The sequence below is a fragment of the Malus domestica genome, chromosome 15 (assembly GCF_042453785.1).
Source record: "Malus domestica chromosome 15, GDT2T_hap1".
NCBI lineage: Eukaryota > Viridiplantae > Streptophyta > Magnoliopsida > Rosales > Rosaceae > Malus > Malus domestica.
The window spans coordinates 3,873,047-3,896,145 of record NC_091675.1 but is presented as its reverse complement, the minus strand read 5'-3'; the positions used below and the strand labels follow the sequence as shown (position 1 = coordinate 3,896,145).

Sequence of the window (23,099 nt, the reverse complement as noted above, 5' to 3'; positions counted from 1 at the left end):
AATACACTTCTTTAATTAGGTGGTAAAGATCCCCAATTCCAGTGTCCTACATGTTTAATTGGATGACAATATCTTCAAAGGAGTGTACTACAAGTTTGAACTATGTTTAATTGGATGACAATAGCTTCTTTTCCTATTGAATGCTATGTTTCCGCTGAATAAGTTTGAACTACAAGTTTTTTTTCCTAGATAGCAATTTCAATAAATGAGGCGGTCTTCTTGTGGTTTTTATCATACAAACTGTTTGTTCATAGTGAAGTCTATATGCATTATGATTGCTACCTTAAGATTGTAATTTAATGTACCATTTCCATAGTTGATGTTGTGAAGTTGACAAAGGATTGGCGTATTTATGATGTTGTTGTGTTGACAGTACAAGAACATGTTTACTTGGTAAGGGATGTCATTCAAATAGAAAGAATAACATGGTGGGAAGGTGAAAATTGTGGGAAAGTGAAGAAGTCAGCCAAAGGCTGTTGCTTGCTCCTCTTGTTGCTGTTCATGGACTGAAAAATCTGCTCTAGCTCCTTCACAAAGTTTATGGCACCCCCAACAATTGATGCTTTGTCCCCCTGTAACAAATATTTATAACAATATTAATTTGGTCCAATCCCCAAAAAAAATTCCGTTTAAAAGAACATATGGGTAGAAATCCATGTGAGTTTTTTGGGTTAATCCCAAAAACATTTCAATCTAAAGAAAATGGAGATGCAAGGGACTTCTAGTTGTACTGCCTCCGTTAATAGTGGTTAAGCCAGTTTACCCTCACATTCGAGGTTCTTTGTTTGTGTGTCTCCCTCCCGTAATATGACTTTTGTAAAAGAAAAACAAAAATAAAAACATATGTAGCTCGATGAAATATTTTGGCCCTTTTTGTACCTCTTGATTTGTTTCTTGTTTTCTTGTTTAAACTTGGAATACTTGTGGAGCCTGCTCTGTGTTCTAACAGAATTGAGATTGTTTTTGTAACTAGACAAAATATTGGAGGGAAAATAAGTGGTAAAACCGTTTTATACACCAAGCCCAATTTCATTTGAATTAGGATATGTATTTATCTTTTCATTTATATTAGCAGGTACTAAAAACAAAACAATTGTCCTCTTTTTTTAAGATTCATAATATAAAAAAGGTCGTACCCAGTGCACAAGGCTCCCGCTTTACGCAGGGTCTGGGAGAGGTGAATGTCGGCTAGCCTTACCCCCATTTATGGAGAGGCTGCTCCCAAGTCTCGAACCCGAGACCTACCGCTCATGGCAAAAATATGCTCCAATTAACCCAGATCATGAGATTTGTAGCATTACTCTATTACACAATGGCAAAAATTTTAGGGCGTTGGGCATAGGTTTTTGAGCTATTAAAATAGAACAATAATGTAGTTCTAGTATAAGCAAACACAAATCTGGTGAACAGTATTGTTTTCATTATCATGCTTTTTAGTCCGACACTGCACCAAACGCTTCACTAAGTTAGTCCAGCTTAGTCTAGTCTAAGCCAGTCCAGCTTAGTCCCTGCAGCTAGTCCAGTCCGAGATAGTCCGATGCAACAAATGCACCCGACAAGTACTTCATGAGTGGGTGCTTTTCCAAAAAGAACATGAAGTACCATGCATAAGTATTATTAAGCTTTTCTATTAAACTTAGTCGTAGCATGAACATGGTCGACGCTACCTGGGTGGGGTTTCAACGTTGCTTTTATTTTCTCACAGTCACCGCCTCGGGATTGAAACGAACACGAGAGAGCTATGGAGCAGCTGCACTGCACATTGTGCACAAAGCATCTACTTTTTGCGTTGAACATCCACATATAAATCAGATATAGCATATTACAGAAAGAAAAAGCTTTGATGTATATGATACGACCACATCAATGTTCAGTGAAGCAGTACTGTACTCTCGAATCTTTCTCTCCGCGCCTTCATAGGCTTTTAATTATTATAATTTCTGAGACATCAAATACTTTGTCTGGTCAGTAATTATGTTTATACTTCCTTGAGTCAATGATCTGGATACATCACAAATTCTGAAACAAATTCGTGTGCATGTGTGCGTGCATATATAGGTTGTGATTACGGATACGAAAAGGTAACTAATAACAGTAATTATTGATTAGGTTTTGTTACGCCTTGATCAGATATATACATTAAAAGTTAGAGTACTTAGTCGCTCAATGCAATCAGCTATGCGGATTTTGTTAGTTGATAACATTTGCACTCAAGTTTGATCAATTTGCCTCTAGTAAATTAAAGTAATTTGGAATAGAGTAATTCGCCGATTTATTCTTGAAAATTTGTAACCCGTTGTCAATTTCTACTTTGAACTTTTATTTTAACTAATTACTTCCAAAACGTTTTATCAGTAGCCAATTATTCCCCTACTTTTAATTTTTCTACATTGTATCCGTGTCTCTGTTAATATTTGCCATGCGGCAAGCATGTGATCATCTCATTAGTGGCTCACTTGCTAGCCCCATGGCAAATATGGACGGAAAAATAAAGAGATGTAAGGAAATTTAGGAGTTAGGAGAGATTTAGCTATTTATAAGTTCAATGAGGTATTGCTCAAAATAAAAAGTTCATCGTGAAAATTGACATAGTTACAAACGGTGAATCAGAGAATTACTCTTTAAAACTTTGAAAGTGATTCTTTAAAACTTAGAACCGGATTTGTTAAAAATAAAAAAATAAAAAAACTCAGAACTGCAAATCTTTATTTTTATTTTTAAAGTGCATGTGCTTCTTGAACAAACACTCGAAGTGTTTTATTAAAGACGAACATAGAAGGTGTTTCATTCAGAATGCATTTCAAAGTGTTTTTTAATACAAAAACAATTTTAACTTTTTTTCTCAAACATGATCAAATACACTTTTGATGATCCTAAACACTTTTACTTATTTTAAATGAGCTTTCAATCGTGATCAGAATCTTAAATCATCTTGAGCAAAAATAATCTCACGTATCATTGTAGACCACCACGTCACACTACAATCAATTATTTGCTCGAAGTTGGAATATATCATTGTCGGTGGCTTGTAACCATACTGATTGCAAAGTAAAATATAAAAAAGCAGAAAACTATTATAAAAAGACCAAATATTCAAAATAATAAAGCAAGAAAAAGGAAGGCGAATAGTGCAAGATTGGAGCACCATTCAAACAGCCTATTAACCAGAATATTCAAGAATTCCTCAGACATGGTAAGTTTGTAACTGCTGTCTCTCTCTCTCTCTACAGGGAAGGAAAATTAATGACTACATGCTGAAAATGACCAAACTAACCTTGCCACGATTTTTGGTTCTGATCATTTTGCTGTCCATTGTTATAAGCAGCTGGAGAAGAAGTACTCACATGGTGGTGATGGTCGAGCCCCGCCATATCAATACTGAATAAATCACCGTGGCCGCCATGCGATGCTGCTGCTGATGAAAATGGCGCTCTAAGTCCCAAGAAATCTCTCGTCAAACCCTCGTTGTTGTTGTTGTTGTCAGTACTTCTCGGTTTATTATAATTATTTGGAGGATTATTATTATTAATCTCGACGAAATTACCGTCGACCATAATTCCATTGAAAGCCTGCTGCTGCTGCTGCTGATGATCTCCAAACGACGACGACGAGACTTGATGATGATCATGACCAAAACCATGAGAGCTACTCATCATCATCATATCATGGAAGAGTGAAGATTTACTCTCATTGTTTCCAAACCCATCATCCAATAGTATTGCTTGGTCACGCGAAGTTTCGTTGGACATGTGAGCTTGGTGAGCTAGGTAGGATTGGTGGGTGGGTGGTTTGAGAAAATATGGGGAAGGGGAGGTTTTGCTGATGGTCGCACCCATTTCCGATGCCTTCTGAAGCAAGGCAGTGGCTGACATGTGAGGGGAAGCGGTGTTTTGTTGAAGTTGGAAGTTATCAGGGAGTAGGGCAGTAGAAGAGCTGCTAGGGTTAGGGTTTTGGTCAAAAGAATAATATTGCTGGAATGAAGAGGTGGAGAATAATGGCGAGGCGGAGAGGTTCATAGTAGGGAGGCTGGCCGCTTCGCCGCCTTCTGGCAAGAATGAAAGCCACGGAGGAAGGAGCTGCTGCTGATGCTGATCCTGTTCTCTCTTGACAGCTGATTGAACTTGGAGGCCATGGCTATGGAGTTGGGGGAGTGAGGAGAGAAGTGGGTTTATTGAGGCTGGCATTACCGATCTGGCAGCTGCAGAGCTTGTATTGTTCTCTTGTGCTAAAGCATCACAAAAGGCTCTGTGTGTGATGAAACTGTCCCTCCTGTGTGCAGAGTTACCCCATCATAAATAAAAAAAAACCACAAGAAAACAAAAAGAGCAAGGAAAAAACAACCATAAAAAAGTAACCTAAACAGTGTTGTCCTCTCTCTCTCTCTCTCTCTCTCTCACATATGGACCTTTTTGTATTTTCGTTCTTTTTGTTTTTTGAGGACAAAAGACAGTAGCAGATGTGTGTAAGCGTGAAACACATTAAAGGTTCTTACACTAATCGCTTTATATATGTAACCCAACACAACTCATCAAAAGCTAATTACCATATGATTTTCTCTCTCCTCATTTCACAAAGGTTGTGCAGTATCAAGGTTATGGATTGTTAGGTACTGACTATTAATCTACAGTATTTGATATTCTTGAACATGTAACTCATAATTTAAATGACAATATATATCAATTGATACCCGATCGATTAATAACTTACGTATGGATATTAATTCTAAAGTATATTAATCCTAAGTTGTTGATTCTTAAAAACTAGTTAATGTAGTTATAATCTTTCTCTGGTAGTGCTATTTTAATAATTAATTACCTATAATGCTCTTACCTAGAGAAAAGGGTTCCACAATCACATCTATACTCCCTTGTGCCACAGACTTTGGAGTGAGCTTTCCAGTCCGACTGAACTGCATACCGCTTTGAGCATTTCTCACATTTCCACTTTTTCTCACCGTGCTTTCTAGAGAAGTGCTTCTTGATCCCAGTCAAGTCCCCAAGAGCCCTTGATGGTTCATGGTGGACACATGTTGGTTCCGGGCACAGATACACCTTCTTCCTCACCTCCTTGCCCGTCCTTTGCTTTAGCTTCCATGGCAGATTGTGCCCTCTTCTATGAAGCTGAAGGTTTTGCTCTCTTTGAAACCCTTTGTTGCAGATCTCACACACGAATCTATTCGTTGCCATCAGTGATTTTGGAGACAAGGCTATTACTTCAGCATCCGGGTCTGCTCAAAATTAAAATTTTAAAATATAAAACCAAAATTAAACAAGAAAAACCAATTAAATTAACATGCATGATAGGTAAGTATATAGATGGATGTGATTTTCTCACACCCTTTAATCCTCTTGTAAACTCATGTTTATTCATAGTTGGTGTTTGAATTACACAATTCTCAAGGGACATGAATAAACAGGATGTGTAGAAAGATGTGTAGAAGGGAGAAAATAGGTGTGCAGAAGTCATATCATTTCTCTGTGTCAATGTTGGTTATTAATTAATTTTGATTTGGTGAGACCTGGGTTGCCTGGGAGATTTCTCTTCTTCTTTGGCGGTGGCGGTGCTTGCTGCTGCTGAATTTGTGCTGAGGATGCGGGATGAGGGTAGACTGTGCCAGCAGAAGATGACTCATTTCTGATGCTTGAGTTAGAAGCACTTAAATCACCAGAAGCACAAGTCAGATTTGACATATTCTCATCCACCATCAAACCTTTATTCATCATTAAAACACCCTTTGCTTTAAATTATAGGATATGATGACATCAATTGTTTGTATACAGTTTCATGAACGAATTGAGCAACAGATCTCAACTTTCGCATCTGTGACAGGATTTAGATCTGACTGCAAACCCTAGTTCAGAAAAGAATTATATATATGTAAAAGAATGTGAACAGATGAATTCAGCTTCACACAAATCCCACCAATATTCTGTTTTCCCTAGCTAGCCTTCATGATTTATCTTCTCTCTAACTTCAAACCCTTCAAGAAAATTCAAGCAGTAATCAAAAGACAGAATTAATAAGAAAAAAAGGAGCTACATATAAATTAAGTTTAAAGGAAAATCAGAATCATGAACTTTTCCAGTAGCTAGCTAGCATAGAATATTAGCACCAACCTTTCTCTTGATTAAATTTATGTCTGCAAGAGCCACTTCGGTTTGCTGGTGAGACTGGAGTTGCAGACAAACACCAAGAAAAATTCAAGAAAAAACCCTATGTGGTAATTTGGAACAAGTAATTTTGTGTCATAAACAGAAAGCTTAATTGTAAGACATGTGTATGTCTTGCATGAGAGAGAGAGAGAGAGAGAGAGAGAGAGAGAGAGAGAGAGAGAGAGAGAAGAATAGTGAGAGAGAGAGAGAGAGAGGGATGAGAAGGGATTCCCTTTGGAGCTCTCCACCCATCCACCACCACAGCCCAACCACAGGCTTGTTCTGACGTGCACTTTCTGTCTTTTCCTTTGTTCTCTTCCCAGTCCCTCAAATTACTTCTTTAATAATTTAATTTTATCCATCTTTTCAAAATCAATATTTGAAAATACAAAACTGACACTTTAACAACACACATGTATAAGATTCACCTATATATTCAAAAATGTTTCAGGCTGCCAACTAGCTAAATAGGATGTCAATTTTGTGTGTACAAATAAAATCATCATTACAAATTAAATTGTATTTTATAAGCTTTTTAAGTTTCTTTTTATTCAAATAACCCAACCTTTCCCTTCTCATAAAGAGTAGAAATAAAGCAACCAAGTGAAAAGAGAGCTAGATTTCACACAGCACACTAGAGAGAGAGATAGAGAGAGAGATGATAAGAAGTTGATTATGCCCTTTTAACATCATGGGTAAAAGAGAAAGGAAAAATAATGCAAAACCTTTTTAACTTTGATCTGTGCATCTGCGACCACATCATTTAAATATACAAGCATGATTGGATATTCATTCCAGCATAGGGAGGTGGATTGTCTGTCATCCAATTTTCATACTCTTCTTATTTCCTCTTGTTTGTATGATTACGGTTAAATCACGTCAACATTTTATATTTATTTTTTTATAAAAATAATAAAACAAAAAATAATAAGAATATAAAATATTAATGTAACTTAACCGTGACCACATAAAATAAGAAGGGATAGAAAAAGTATGGAAATGGGAGGGCAAACAATCCACCTCCCGAGCAGAGACATGCTTATGGGAAAACAGTCCTCATTCTTATACTATCCCCTAACCTATTATTATTTTAGTAATCCAATTCCAATATTAAAATATTATTTATAGCTTATTGCTAGCTAGTTTTATTCTGACATTTTGTTGGCCTGCAAAATGAATAGGGCAACAAATTAAGAAAGGGTATATGTTGGCCGGTCCCAAGTGCTCGCACAACACAACCCACCATCGTTTAATAGTTTATTTTGTGTGTGCGCGCGCAGCTCAGTAATATACATGTAGATGGCTAGCTAGATGACTCGTACGTTGCCGTTATGTTTTATAATATAATGTATTAGGAGTCATAGGAATAGGATGATTGTGCAAAGTGGTGTGCTATTCACACATCTCATTTTACTTCTCACACACCCCTTGGTAATTTTTGTCCGTTGATCTTCTTCAATTCATCCGATCCGACGGCCGAAAATTAAAAAGGTGTGTGAGAAGTAAAATAGGGTGTATGGATATCACACCTCTTGTGCAAATAGATTTGGGCTAACTCCGGTCGTTCCTGCTTTGTTAGTTCCGCAAACATAAATAACTGGTATGTTAGTATCATGATCTACGGTTAACAATACTATAAGTGTTAAGATTATTGTACACACAAATATGAACCGATTCTAGTTGTCGCTACTTTGTTGGTTCCATAAACATGAATGACTTGAATGTTAAGGTTCTACTCTATATTTTACAATGTTAAGAGTTCTAAGTGTAAGAATGTGAACATGAGATAAGATGATCGGATATCAGTTGTTTGAGTCCAATCCGAATAAGAAAGCCTCTAAGAAGATGGAATTCAGTTCTTGGCAGTAGAGGACTCTATTGCAGGGAAAAACTGATTTGAATTAGGAAGACTTAAGTAGTTTTCCATAAGGATTTTAATAGGGAATCCATATTCTAATATGAGAAGGATATGTGTGTACATATATATATATATGGCAATCTCTTCTCTCACAGGTGTGTGCTCTTTTGGAACTAAGCCCTATTCTTAGTTTGAGTGATAAATACCCTGACAGAGAGAAGAAGAATTGCTGTGCTTTTCAGGTTGATCGAGATCCACCATGACTGCATCAAACGGGAGTTCTACAGGTTAGTATAATTAGGTTTTATTTGGATTGATGTTTTGTGTCTACTTGGTTGTAGTTTAAGTAACTGAATCTTGCAGCTAGATTATGGTTTACATGTGGTATCAGAGCCATAGATTCATGTTCTTAAATTCAATCGATAAAATTGATTGAATCCAAAATAAAATTCCGGTCTTCAGACTTCGAAACAGGTTCTGGTAGTTAAAATTAGGAAAAGAAGAAACGGTGCGTTTTGATTAAAATATGATGATTAATACTTGACCGTTAAGAACTAATAAACTATCTTCTCTTCCGAATTGGGAATACAAATCGACATCTATCGATTTCAATTTCGGGGTTTGAAAAACTGGGTTATATGAATTGTTGTTGAGTATCCACAATTTATATTAATTGCTTCCGCTACTGGGTGTTGATGCTCATAGAACAAACGGGTATGTCTCCTGAACATTGAATTGAAATTTGTTTTTTAATCAATCTTATCTTGAATTTCATTATGTTCTACAGCATGATTCGAATAGTGAGCATAAAAATATGCTTATTTATGCTGATTAGTCCTATGTTTATGCGTTTTTCTCTAACCATCTATGGAAGGGAGTTCTTCGATAAGAACTTCTACAGATTTCACTTGTTTTATGCAGAAAGTTTTATGAAGAACTGTTCATTTGATAAAGATCTGCTAAAACTGTGTTCTTAAAAGGAAAAATCTTTTATTCTATATGTGCTTATCAATTCTTCATTGTTAAGATTATATATATGGATAAAAGGTTTTGATGATATGATGTACAAAGGACTGTGAGATGAAATCTGGAACTCTAAACGTTCTTCTGTGATTTCATTGTGTTGTACAGTGTCTGCAATATCAATGAAGACTCTGAATTTGGCTAACATCCCAATTCTTACTGGTGGGGGAAATTACAAGAAGTGGAGAAGGGAAATCAGTTTGCTGTTGACTCTAAACGAGTTTGATATAGCAATCGAGAATCCCAAACCCGTGGTCAATGATCAAAGCACAAGGGCTGAAAAGGCAGATTTTGAGAGATGGACAAGGGCTAATAAGGTAGCATTGTCCATCCTTGAGAGTGGCATGACTGATACAATCAGAGGAGGAATTAAGAAGCACGATTTGGCTGCTGATTACCTAAAAGCTATTGAAAAGAAATTTCAAGAATCTGAAAAAGCTGAAGTGAGTCAGTATATGTCTTTATTAACTACTTACAAAATGGAGGGTACAAGCTCTATAAGGGATCACATAATGAAGATGACAGATGCTGCAGAAAGACTCAATGCAATGGACATAAACATTGGTGAAAAGCAGTTAGTATTCATGATTCTTCAAGCACTTCCCAGTAAATATAGTCAGTTGAAGATCTCCTACAATACTCAAGACAAAAACTGGGATATTGATCAGTTGATTGCACAGTGTGTGCAAGAAGAAACTCGTCAAAAACAAGAAAGAGGCAAAGAAGTTGAGGACATCAACTTTGTGCAAACTATAAATGACAAAAAGCAGTTCAACAACAGAAGCTTTTCTGGTTCTGGTAAGAGTTCTAAGCCTTTTAAAACTTCTAATAAGTTCAGTAATTCTGCTAAAGTAGTTGACTCCCCTAGAAAATCTATCAAGTTTAAAGCTAAACCTAAAGATGTGTCTAAATTAAAATGTTTTTGGTGCAAAACTAAGGGCCATTTAAAAGTTAACTGTGAAATTTTCAAAGATTATGTAAAGAGCAAAGAAAAGGAACAAGTACTTGTCTGTATTGAATCAAATCTTTGTGAAGTACCTGTTGATTCTTGGTGGTTTGATACCGGATGCTCAGTGCATATAACTAATTCTTTAAATGGTTTTCAAAAACAAAAGGAATTTGGAAATGCTACATATAATGTTTTTGTTGGGGAAGGAACTAAAGTTGCAGTAGAGTCAGTTGGGATAGTCAAATTAGTCTTATGTTCTGGTTATGTTTTAGAATTGAAAGATGTGCTATATGTGCCTAAGATGAGAAGAAACTTAATTTCTGCCTCTAAAATTGTAAAAGATGGTTTTTCTTTTCTTGGTGATGATGAGTGCCTCAAAATTTTCAAGAAAAACTGTCCTAACACTATTTTAGGGACTGCCCTTTTGTCTGATAATTTATGGAATCTAAATTGCACTGTTAAGGCACTCAATCACACGATTTTCAGCATTAGTACTAAGAGAATGATAGGTCAGGATACTTCATACATTTTATGGCACAAAAGACTAGGACACATCTCTAAAGAAAGGATAATTAAGCTGTCAAAAACTGACTTGATTCCAAAATTAGATCTTTCTACTGCAACTGAATGTGTTGACTGCCTAAAGGGTAAAATGACCAATTTTAGAAAAACAGATGCCAAAAGGAGCCAGGGGTTACTTGAAATCATACACACTGATATCTGTGGTCCTTTTCCAGTTAAGACAATATGTGGAAACAAGTATTTCATTAATTTCATAGATGATTTTTCAAGGCTGGGATATACCTTTCTGATTAATGAAAAAGCTGATGCCCTTAAGTGTTTTATAATTTACAAAACTGAGGTTGAAAAACAGTTAGGCAAGGTTATTAAAATTGTTAGATCGGATAGGGGAGGTGAATACTTTGGCAGGTACACTGAATCCGGGCAGCAAAAGGGACCATTTGCTCTCTATCTCGAGAAGAATGGTATTGTGGCGCAGTACACCACACCTGGAACGCCTCAACAGAATGGTGTTTCTGAAAAAAGAAACAGGACTCTTATTGGTATGGTTAGAAGCATGATGTCCAGATCAAAATTGCCAGGATTCTTGTGGGGAGAAGCTTTGAAAACAGCTAATCATATATTGAATCGAGTTCCAAGCAAGGCAGTATCTACCACACCCTATGAGTTATGGCGTGGGAGAGTTCCTAGTTTTACTTATTTCCATGTTTGGGGTTGTAAAGCAGAAGCTAAGTTATATAATCCTAATGAAAGAAAGCTGGATTCAAGGACTCAGTCATGTTATTTTATTGGCTATCCTGAGAAATCAAAAGGATACAGGTTCTATATCCCTCAAGGTCACACTCGGATCCAAGAGACACACAATGCAGTTTTCCTAGAAGATGAAGATGTCTCTCATTTGTCAAGGGAAAATTTCATATTTGAAGAGATGCATTCAGATGGTGGGGACCATGTGACAATGGATTATAATCCAGTCCCATTGTTTCCCAATCAATCATCAATTGCCATTGAAGATATGAGTGAAGATTTAGGAGTTCCTGATGACAACTCTGTAGGAGTTGATTCCACAACACAAGCTGCAACAATTCCTTTTGCAGAAGCATGTGAACCAGTTGCTGTCTCACTTCCAGTTGAAATCAGAAGGTCCACAAGAGCTCGGAAAACCACTGCAAGCAATGACTATGTGTACTTACAAGAGACTGAGTTCGATATTGGTGACATTGATGATCCTCTTACATATACTCAGGCAACTGAAAGTCCTCAAGCAGTTCTTTGGAACAATGCAATGAAGGATGAGTTAGATTCAATGTCCAAAAACCAGGTTTGGACATTGGTGGAATCCAACTCTGAAATTAGGCCAATAGGCTGCAAGTGGGTATATAAAACCAAAAGGGATGCTGCTGGAAGAATTGAAAGATATAAAGCAAGGTTGGTTGCTAAGGGGTTTACTCAAAGGGAGGGGATCGACTATAATGATACTTTCTCTCCAGTTTCCTCCAAAGACTCCATGCGAGTTATCATGTCTTTAGCTGCCTACTTCGATCTTGAATTACATCAAATGGATGTAAAAACCGCTTTTCTTAACGGAGACTTACAAGAGGCTATATACATGAAACAACCTGTTGGATTTGTTGAAAAGGGGAAAGAGAATTTGGTATGCAAGCTCAATAAGTCCATATACGGCTTGAAACAAGCATCAAGGCAATGGTACCTAAAGTTTGATCAAATTGTCTCTGCACAAGGTTTTGTAGAAAACAATCTGGATGATTGTATATACATTAAGTTCTCAGGTTCCGAGTTCATCTTCTTAGTACTTTATGTTGATGACATTCTCCTAGCTAGTTCATGTCCCCAATTGCTTCATAGCACTAAGAGAATGCTAAGTGATAACTTTGAGATGAAAGATCTTGGAGAAGCACATTATGTACTAGGAATAGAGATTGTTCGAGATAGGAAAAGGAGGCTCCTTGGTTTATCTCAAAAGGGGTACATTGACAGAGTGTTGGAGAAATTTCATATGGCAAGTTGCAATTGTGGTCAGGTTCCAGTCAATAAAGGTGACAAGTTTTCGAAGATTCAATGTCCAAGATCTGATTTGGAGGTGAAGAAAATGCAAGCTAAGCCTTATGCCTCGTTGATTGGAAGTCTTATGTATGCAACTATCTATACAAGGCCTGATATTGCCTTCATAGTTGGTATGCTAGGACGATTTCAAGCAAATCCTGGAGAAGCACATTGGGTGGCAGCTAAGAAGGTTCTTCGATACTTGCAGAGAACCAAAACTCACATGTTAGTATATGGCCGAACTGATTCTTTGGAACTCAGGGGGTATACAGACTCGGATTTAGCTGGAGATGTGGATGACAGGAAGTCCACAGGGGGTTATATCTTCATACTCAATGGAGGGGCAGTTTCGTGGAAAAGTGCAAAGCAAACTATTATAGCCACATCAACTATGGAAGCTGAGTTTGTAGCCTGTTTTGAAGGCATGAAACAGGCAGCATGGTTGAAGAATTTTTTGACAGATTTAAAGATTGTGAATTCGGTTCAGAAACCAGTAACAATGTTCTGTGATAACAACTCGGCTGTGTTTTTTGCTAAGAATAATAAAAGGACTTCAGCATCTAGATTGATGGACGTGAAGTTTCTTAAGGTCAGAGAACAAGTCAAGAAAGGAGTTATTGAAGTACAGCACATTAGCACTACTATGATGATTGCTGATCCCTTGACTAAGGCACTGCCAATTGGAGAATTCAAGAAACATGTTTCTTCAATGGGAGTACTAGAAGGTTTTGATCAGTGGGAGTAATCACGTGTGTGTTAAAGGCTTGGGATTGCAGAAGTATATGTGTTTCAAGAAATGTATGTGCAATTCTGACAAGCTGAACTAAGGATGCTTTATGTTTTAACTTGCTTTAGTTAGTTTGTTAAGGTTGTTTGTGTTTTAATAAGTGTCCTTGTCTGCTACTCGATACTTTGGCTTTCAGGTGTTGAGGTACGGATACTGGACTGAGTTAGAATTTAGTTTCATTAGTAACTTTGAAAGAACAGTTTGTCTGTTTTTAAGTTTATGGTTAATGATTTTATATAGTCAATTACTATGTTGCTTTTCTGTGAAGATTAATGTGTGTTGTGATCTTTTGAAAAGTGGGAGCATAATGTTTGACGGTTTATGTTAGTCATGAGTCATATTTACAAATTGAATATATGTGAGCCTTGAATTAATACTACAATTTGGTTGTGGTCTGAGATTCTTGGTTTCTATATTTTGAGATGTAATGGGACAGTGGTCATGATGGTTAAATCTTAGATGAGGTTATGTGATCACTTCTTATGATTGGTGACAGCAAGGTTTGATCTTTGTCTCATGTTCAAGTGGGAGAATGTAAGAATGTGAACATGAGATAAGATGATCGGTATCAGTTGTTTGAGTCCAATCCGAATAAGAAAGCCTCTAAGAAGATGGAATTCAGTTCTTGGCAGTAGAGGACTCTATTGCAGGGAAAAACTGATTTGAATTAGGAAGACTTAAGTAGTTTTCCATAAGGATTTTAATAGGGAATCCATATTCTAATATGAGAAGGATATGTGTGTACATATATATATATATATGGCAATCTCTTCTCTCACAGGTGTGTGCTCTTTTGGAACTAAGCCCTATTCTTAGTTTGAGTGATAAATACCCTGACAGAGAGAAGAAGAATTGCTGTGCTTTTCAGGTTGATCGAGATCCACCATGACTGCATCAAACGGGAGTTCTACAGGTTAGTATAATTAGGTTTTATTTGGATTGATGTTTTGTGTCTACTTGGTTGTAGTTTAAGTAACTGAATCTTGCAGCTAGATTATGGTTTACACTAAGATCTTACGTAGAATAGATAGATGTAGATTAATTCGAATCCCTGTTGCTTTGTTAGTTCCACGAACATGAATTTAGCTACATGTAGATTAACAATTTTAAGGTCAGATGGTGTCGACCTCACATTTTCCTTGGAACACAGAGTTAATATAAGAACACTTTATTAGAAAGAGGAAGAAGAACAAGCTTCAAACGAATAGATATTTCTTCATTTCATGTGGGAACATCCAAATTTGGATTTGCAGAGTAAATTAAGATAAGTTTGTTTGCATTCATTTGTCAGTTTCAACTTCACCGTCCACTTTTTGGTAGGGGTCTTCCTTCAAGATTCCCTACATGTAATCCTGTCCCTCCTGCAGCTCTGCTGGTTTCAATTCAGACAAATAACGCGCTTCAGTTCTTACTGTTTTTGTTGGGAAAAAATGGGAAAATTTCGGATTTGGGTTTTAATCACATGGGTCGGGTTGGAGGTCGGCCTAGTTAACTTGGTGCCAAGACTTAATGGCCCTCTTAGTTCATCCAAGTTAAAAGTCCACGAAGGAAACAAATTCAAATGGGCCTTATCGATCATGGGTTAGCTTATACTTGGGCTTTAATTCCTAAGTTGTGTCATGTGCATGGATTAGTTTTTGAGAGAGCGTTATTGACTCCTGATGTTTATTATTCACGTGTTAGCAGAAATAGACGATATAACTGATATGTTATGTACAAACGACATATGATGTTTTATGAATTTTACAGTATTAAATAGTCTATCAATGTGACATCACACTGAGAAATTACTTGTGTCTACGTGCACAAGCTTTTTTTCTCAAAAGAAAAGGACCACAAGCTTTCGCAAAATGCACGGTTTGTAAATGGCCAACTTGCATTTTCTTTCACGCAAATGACACACAAATTTAAACAATCTTGAAAAAGTGAAACACCATCTTGTACCTCTTTTGACTTAAATCTTCTTCTTAACTGGAAATGTCAAAGTTTTAACCGAATTGATAAACTTGTCCGCCTATCCAATGCATCCAAGACATAACTTATATTAAATGAGTATGTCGAACAACGTTTTCGTTTCATGTAAGTTTTATTCGGATTCAATCTCTCTTTTAGTTTTTGTTTCTCTTACGTATTGAACTTTGCAGCTCTGACTCGGCATGGGACTCTAACGATGAAAGATGGGCGGCAAATGATAATAAAAAAAACAAGCATTGATCATCAGAGGTCAGAGCATACGTGGCAAAACAAAATTCATACTTAACGATCAATCCTGGGGTGCATGTATGATGTATCCAACCTCCAAAGCCCTCGTCGATACTTCGGAAGGTGCAGCGCGTATTCCGTTTTCTCCAGCATCTAATAAGCAGAAACAAAGAAGCAATCTTTAATTAATTATCTAATTAATCTGTTTAATCAACAATAAAGCTTTGATCTTTTGGGGAAATTGGGATTTGGGTTTAATTTAATCTCTTTGATTCATTGATTAATATATGTATTAAATGGGTAATCGGTCTACTCAATTTCCCACCATTTCCATCTTCTTCCATTTTCCGCAGAGATAGGGAGAGGAGGGGTTTCCCGCAGAGAATGAGCAAGGATGACGACGACCCAGAAGCGAAAGCGTCGAAGTCACAGCCGCCGGATTGGCTGACCAACTTCCACCGTGATCTGATGGCCGGGGCAGTGATGGGTAGCGTCGTGCACACGATTGTGGCCCCAATCGAGAGAGCCAAGCTTTTGCTGCAGACCCAGGAGAGCAACCTGGCCATTCTCGGCGGTGGAAGGACGAAGTTCAAGGGGATGGTGGATTGCATCGCCCGGACGGTCAGGGAAGAAGGCATCCTGTCTCTTTGGAGAGGCAACGGCAGCAGCGTCCTCCGATACTACCCTTCGGTCGCTCTCAATTTCTCCCTCAAGGTAATGTTCTTTCAGTTCTTTGATTTCTTCTGCTTTCAATATTTGAATGTTTGTGTTCTGGGTTTTGGTCCCTTTGGATTGTTCTCTTAAAAGGTTGGATTTTTCTCTTAATTGGTTGGGAATTGTTTGTTGCCAATGGGTTTGATTTATCTTTGGATTGGTTAGAATCTAACCCAGTTTTAGTACGAAAAAGCGAAAATAATAGTAAGGATGAAAGAAATAGTGTTCTTATTGGAACATTTTAAAGTTCTGTATGCAAGATTACCTTTGGATTGATTTACCTTTGGCTCCATTCACTAGTATGTTACGATGAAGTACTTGGGAAATTCGTTGATATTTCATGTTGAGCGGTAATGCAGCTTGTTTTCGGGCTGTATGAACTTGAATAGGCTTTGTTTGCAGTTACAGGAAACAAGATTTTATTCCTGAAGCTCATTAGGTGAGTGATTGAGCTTCTTAGCAAATGCAGCGTTCAAATATCTGTTTTTTTCTCAAAAGAATCCATATTGTTGCAGCGCCTCCTTTGTATACTTTGCTGCTAGTTATTAGGTGGAATTTTTAAGTGGAGAAAGAAAGGGGGAAAGAGAAAAGGGGAGAACCTGATTCCTTGATTGTTATAAGCGTGTGCCTGCTAAGCAACCACTAAACCATTGCCGAGATGCTTTTTGTCGGGTGTGGAATATTACATTATGGTTTCGTTTGTTTTATGAGATAATGTTTGGAGACATCTGATTGAGAGTAAGCCGAGTGTAGATGTGGGATTTTGTTCACTAAGCATGGATGCTTCCGGTGTCTTTCTGGTTCACCTACTTTAAGGATGATCTGTAGGTCACTGTTTAGCATGGTTTAATTAGTTCTGGGATCAGAATTAGCATGTCAACATAGATAATGAAAATGATAATGGTGGAATTTCATTCCAAGAACCGAACAACTAGTTGAACTAGTAACTAACACTGTGCAGGGTGAGCTAGATAGAACTAAAATGCACGGACCTTACAAAACCATTTGAGTGACACGGTTAATATATTTTGAGATGCTAACACATCCATATTGGATGACGAGCAGAATGTGGGTTGTTGCCAAGGATTGTACCGGGCCTTTGTTGGTAGAAATTTAATCGTCAAAACAGGTTTAGAGGAAAAAGAAAGTAGATTTTGGTTGCATTATTTAGAAAAGAGGAAAGAAAAGTAGAATTTTAGGTTGCATTAGTTTGTAAGGAAATTAGAGAGATTGACAATAACAGGGAGGTGAAGATAGCATTGAAGAAAGAGATATCAAGGCACTAGGCCTTTTGAAAAATGTTTAAAATTATATGACATGACCATGCAGCAAGTGTTTGTAAGCGTCTGAAAAGGGTTGTCAACAATAACCAAGATTTATAGCAGAAAGCCTAAAAATGTGGGATTCTCTTTGATGTGGTAAATAGGAATACAAGGAAGCTGGCCCCCCACTAAGAAGTGGTCTCAACTTATGACACTGTAAGTGCTGTGATCTTGGGTTGTAGTTTGCCATAACTTGTTTAGCCTGAAAAGGGAAATTATAAAAGGAAAAGTGTGTCTGAAATGTAACCCGAAGAAATCATGAAGTTTAGAAGCTTAACCACACTAAACCCATCTGTCTGGATTTCTTGACCCACGTCCCCAATGGCATAGTATGTGTCTTGGTAATATTATTGTCATATGTAAAGAGAGGAAAGCAGAAAGTATTGACACAATTGATTATAGGAGAGTAACCTAGATAAGCATTATGCCCTGATCAGATGGTATAAGTAGCATCAGTAGATATGAAAGATGTGGTTATCTTTGGATTAGTCAGTCAGTACCTACTTGTTAAAAGTTAATATTTTATCCAAATGTTCATTTAAAAGTTAATATTTTATCCAAATGTTCATTTAAATGAGTTATTTTAAATCAAAGTCGATGAATAAAGCTCCCAACAACATTTTGAATTTAACACAATAAAGTTGATGTCTGCCGTTCTAGTTGTTACTTGCTACGGTGGTTGATGGAATAGTTCTTAAGATTTCATTATGATATCCCAGGGCATTATCCATATAATTAATTTCTGTAACAGGACCTTTATAGGAACGTATTAAGAAGTGGACACTCTCAAGATGGTCATTTTTTGGCTGGTCCATCTGCAAATTTCATGGCTGGAGCTGCTGCTGGTTGTACAACATTGATCATAATATACCCGCTTGATATTGCACATACCCGCCTGGCTGCTGACATTGGAAGAACTGAAATCCGTCAATTTCGAGGAATATACCATTTCTTGTCTACCATTCGCCAAAAGGACGGGATTCAAGGGGTTTACAGAGGGCTTCCAGCCTCTTTACAGGGAATGGTCATTCACCGGGGGCTTTACTTTGGAGGCTTTGATACGATGAAGGAAATTTTATCAGAAGACTGTCAACGTGATTTGCCATTGTGGCAGCGTTGGGTAGTGGCTCAGGCAGTCACAACATCTGCTGGGTTGTTGTCATATCCACTTGACACAGTTCGGAGGCGGATGATGATGCAGTCTGGACTGGAACAGCGGATGTATGATAACACTTTGGACTGCTGGAGGAAGATATATAGGAGAGAAGGGGTGACTTCATTTTATCGTGGTGCAGTTTCGAATGTGTTTAGGAGTACCGGCGCTGCTGCCATCTTGGTTTTGTACGACGAGGTCAAGAAGTTCATGAATTGGGGTGGTTTATAGCACCAAATCACTTTTCCCGTCGCTCACTCTTTAACAAAAGATTAGAGATTTAGGACTAGAACGACAGCAAAATGGGAAATTACAGCAGGAAATATTTTGTAAAGTGCAGATGAGTTCGATATTGTCATTTTTTAACACGCAGTGATGACATTCATCTTTGCCGCCTAAGCTTTTTCAGGCTCTGGCAATTTACTCACTGATTTTTTTTGGTTGAAAAAATAGTAGGGTGGGAATGTTGGCAAATGCCTGGATCCAAAAGTATTTCGACATCATCAACTTTTGTTGGTGTTGCCTTCTTACATTTTTATTGCGAATATCCACAAGGACAATCAGCATATGCTCTACTTGATGCCTCATGGCCATCGTACATGAGCGTTTAATCTCACATTGAGGTCCGGACTCATTGACGGCTTTCGTAAATGAGAGTTGAATCTCACAATGAGATCCAAACTCTTTCACAGCTTTTAATGACGAGCAGTCATTCACTAGGTAAAACTCATATGCTCGAACTTTTTGTGTTCATTTCCTTGTGATTCCCTTGCAGTAAGTGTACTTCCTTTTGATGTTCAATGAAATCAAATGAAAGACTTCGATAAATGATTAAAAACGATAATTAAGAACTAATTAGTAGGTAGGTAATGCCTGATGTTGGCGTCACCACTCACTAAACTGTCTGGTGGAGGCTTTACCTGTGGGACAGTATGAGGCTTACTCAGTGTGACAAGGATTGTCTGCCCTTCACTTCCGGTGTCCTTCTCGTGCCCTCCTGTTTGTGTGGTCACGGTTAAGCCACGTCAACATTTTATATTACTATTTATTTTTGTTTTATTATATCTATACAAAAAATAATATAAAATGTTGACGTGGCTTAACCGTGACCGCACAAAACAAGAGGGCACGGAGAGGGCATCGGAAATAGAGGGCAGACAACCCTTGTCCTACTCAGTGGGCCTCTCCAAAACAGATTTTCTGTATATTTTGATATTATTTGACTTTTAATCTGAATTTTATATCACCAATTCATTTATTTTATGCATCTTTAACTTCTTTTAAAATATCGTCACTTAATATAACGGTCTAGAGGTATTATTCTTCATTTATGAGAGATCTTAAGTTTGATTCTCGTCAAAAGCAAAATTGAACCACATCATTGGTAGCTCATTGTGTGAGGCTTAACCCATCCCCCTAGATAATATCATTTGTTTTAAATAAATAAATAAAAACTTATTTTTTTAATAAATTGATATTTTTATACTAGGGGGAGGGTTTAGGAAATGAAGTCGAAATATAAAGAACAAAAAACTTATATAAAGGCACCCAATTGATTTCAAAGTAAACTTTAAAGTCACACTTAGGTTCATATATGATTATCGTTAATTATATTCAGTGTGAAAGTTATCATAGTCATAGAGACGCCTCGAAGTTTTTTTGAGTGCAAGTACGACATCACAATTACAGAAAAATGAAGGGCAATTAGCATAAATTATCAATTTTGGACATTGGTTACATAAATGATCGGTGTTCATTATTTTATCATTTTATCATCATTACGTATTATTATATCATCGTTGAATCATCAATATACTATTAATATATCATCATTGCTAAAAATAATTATTCAAGTAACTGAAATTTTAAAAATGAATCATTCATGCTAATTGTCGAAAAATGAATCATAAAACTAAAGTGTTGCACTAAAGTGACTTTTGCCACTTTAAACTAGGGCAAAGTGTAACTTAATACCCTACCAACAAGGAACTATCACTCTATGTTGCCCAATAATTCCATTAAAAATTTATGTTTATAATTTTTTTTCCCTCATGTATTTCAAGAAATGCTATGAAGATTTTTTTTAAATGAAACTCTTCGTACTCGCAAACTCATTTTTTTTCACAATATTTTTTAATTTAGACATAAAAATTTACGATAAAGAGTTGAGAGTTCCTTAGCGTTTAAATTTATAAGGGAATCACAAGGGAGATTCTTATGACGTGAGGCTGTAAGATTCTACACGGAGGGGGGTCCAGCCATGCCAATGGAGTCAATGAAGCCCACTGCATGTCTGCCACGTAGTATCAACGATTAATAGAAGGAATAAGAGGTGGACACGCACACTCGGACTGTGGCAATTGTGGGTTTTGTGGTAGCTAATGGTTTTGCTCTCATCACCGTCACTAATACTACTTGTCTTTTCCAAAGACAAAGGAGAAACCGGGTCCCAGGTGGGTTGATGCGACGTGGGGTTGGGTTTCTAACCCTTAATTTATCACCGTTCAACATCTCATCATTCTTTCCTAAATTTGGAAAAGATTGACGAGCCTCTCGTGGTAACCACAAGCTCTTCATCAAATTAGAATCAATTATGTTGCTTAATTATGATAATCACACGCATTTTTTGGTAATATTTTCTTGTGCTGGTGTGTTGTTAATGATTCAGAGCATCTCTGATAGGGAGATGGAAGTTTTATATTTGCTATCCCATTTTATATTTTTTATAGCTTTATCTACAAGTTTTACTCTAATAGGAAGTATGTAAATTTGATATTTTATTATTTTCTTTATTTGGTTGGTGGATTCACTGTCAAATAAAAGATGTGAAGTTAGGTTTTTGTTTATATTTTCCGTCTAAGATGGAGATTTTATATTTTGCATCTCTCATGGAGATGCTCTTAAAACAGGTATTGGTGCATCTCCTACGTATTTTCAGAATGTGCTCTCATTATCGAAATGTGAATATATGGCAATTGGAGCGATATCTTAAGTCAATCATGTCTCATTATTGTTTTAGGATGGTGTTATTTTACAAATGCATTTTACTTTATACACATCCTCTCGTTGATTTATGTTTTTTGATCCTCTTAAATTCATTCAATCTGATATCCAAAAATTATAAAAAAATGTATAGAAAGTAAAAAGAAATGAGTATATAGCATAATTTTTATTTTTACATAGCAGTGCATTTAGACTATTATCATTAGTAATATTTATATTGTATAAAAGTCTCTCTTCGCCTTGTAAGGAGAGAGAAAAATTCATTTTCCTTGGTTTTCACTATAAAGCAGTTCTACCCCCTTCGTGCAATAATTGCTCAGGTAATTGGACAATAGGCAATTATTGTTTTAGAGATAGTGATTGACTGAGTGCATCTTCGTCCCGTTAAATGTATCGTTCAAGCAATTGGTGTTAAAAAAATTATTTTCTCTATTTGATTGACGATGACAAGTGGGAATCAATGGCAAGCTAGGGCGACGAGGAGCCCCTAGAATAGGTACAATGGCGGGCTACGACGAGTTTAGATATTTATTGTGGCTAACGTCAGCATGACATCAGATCCAACTCGGACACACGCGGTTGGGCAAGAATTGCCGAACTGGGTAGTCCGGCACAATTGAGCTCACCAATTGCCTGACCTTTTCATATGGGTTGTGAAACTCCCTTCTTTTTTTTTAGGCAATAATTTGCAATTGGGTATTCGGAGGAACTGCTCTTAGAGAATTCTCAAAATAGCTCTAAATTCAATGTCAGTACAAAATAACATTGTAAAAGGGAATATTAAGAGAATACGCATTATAAACTAATCTAACTATATGCTAAACAAAATACAAACAATTTTTTTTCTAATAATGCGTATTCTCTTTGTACGCAATCGCAGATGTAGCTGCTAGATTGACGAGTTCACTCATCTTAATCTCTTACGATGCTTTCAAGAAGTTGGGTTCGTACCAAAATGTATAAAATTATGATTGTGTGATATGTACTTGCAACGATTACAATCTAAATTAAAATGCAATTTTATAGCATATAATTGCATGGTAACAAAGGAGTCAGTACGTATGCTGAGCTAAATAGGTATTTATTATGATGTGTGCAGTGATGGTGAAATGGGTTGTCGGGTGGTTGAAGAAGCAACCACGATGACACCGCCAAATTGAACACTGCCTCGTGCATGGTGACAAATTATCATTTGTCCTTGCCTTCGATCTCAGGTGAAATTTAGCTGTCTTTTTTTTTTTTCTCTTTCTCAAACGAGAAATATTTTAGAAGAGAAAGAATTGAACTAAAATATCAGTTTACGATTCAATACTTTTAACAGAACTGAACAACATGCGTTTTAATGTTACT

General features: G+C 36.9%; 2 protein-coding genes across 3 annotated transcripts; one reads left to right on the top strand and one right to left on the bottom strand.

The window, feature by feature from the left end:
* Positions 1–3,056: 3,056 nt before the first annotated feature.
* On the bottom strand, positions 3,057–6,604 carry LOC103424637 (protein indeterminate-domain 7-like). Its single transcript, XM_008362731.4, has 4 exons — positions 6,117–6,604; positions 5,519–5,980; positions 4,831–5,227; positions 3,057–4,269 (listed from the first exon to the last, which is right to left on the bottom strand). Exons 2-4 carry the CDS (start codon positions 5,721–5,723, stop codon positions 3,270–3,272), a joined length of 1,602 nt encoding a protein of 533 aa, XP_008360953.2. The 5' UTR covers positions 5,724–5,980; positions 6,117–6,604; the 3' UTR covers positions 3,057–3,269.
* An 8,663-nt stretch (positions 6,605–15,267) lies between these two features.
* LOC103415394 (probable ADP,ATP carrier protein At5g56450) lies at positions 15,268–19,220 on the top strand. Of its 2 annotated transcripts, XM_008353727.4 has the most exons (4): positions 15,268–15,407; positions 15,500–15,680; positions 15,911–16,271; positions 18,345–19,220. In XM_008353727.4, exons 2-4 carry the CDS (start codon positions 15,634–15,636, stop codon positions 18,975–18,977), a joined length of 1,041 nt encoding a protein of 346 aa, XP_008351949.2. In that variant the 5' UTR covers positions 15,268–15,407; positions 15,500–15,633; the 3' UTR covers positions 18,978–19,220. The 2 variants fall into 2 exon arrangements, with proteins under 2 accessions (XP_008351949.2, XP_028950335.1); XM_029094502.2 differs by lacking the exon at positions 15,268–15,407 and having other exon boundaries at positions 15,442–15,680.
* Positions 19,221–23,099: the final 3,879 nt, after the last annotated feature.

Excerpts from the sequence above, each read along its gene's own strand:
- LOC103415394 (XM_008353727.4), top strand. The coding sequence starts at position 15,634 with ATGTATGATGTATCCAACCTCCAAAGCCCTCGTCGATACTTCGGAAG. Across the intron at positions 15,681-15,910 it reads CCTCGTCGATACTTCGGAAG|AGATAGGGAGAGGAGGGGTT; the intron begins GTGCAGCGCGTA and ends CATTTTCCGCAG. Across the intron at positions 16,272-18,344 it reads CTCTCAATTTCTCCCTCAAG|GACCTTTATAGGAACGTATT; the intron begins GTAATGTTCTTT and ends TTTCTGTAACAG.
- LOC103424637 (XM_008362731.4), bottom strand. The coding sequence starts at position 5,723 with ATGATGAATAAAGGTTTGATGGTGGATGAGAATATGTCAAATCTGACT. Across the intron at positions 5,228-5,518 it reads AAATCTCCCAGGCAACCCAG|ACCCGGATGCTGAAGTAATA; the intron begins GTCTCACCAAAT and ends AATTTTGAGCAG. Across the intron at positions 4,270-4,830 it reads TGTGGAACCCTTTTCTCTAG|GAGGGACAGTTTCATCACAC; the intron begins GTAAGAGCATTA and ends CTCTGCACACAG.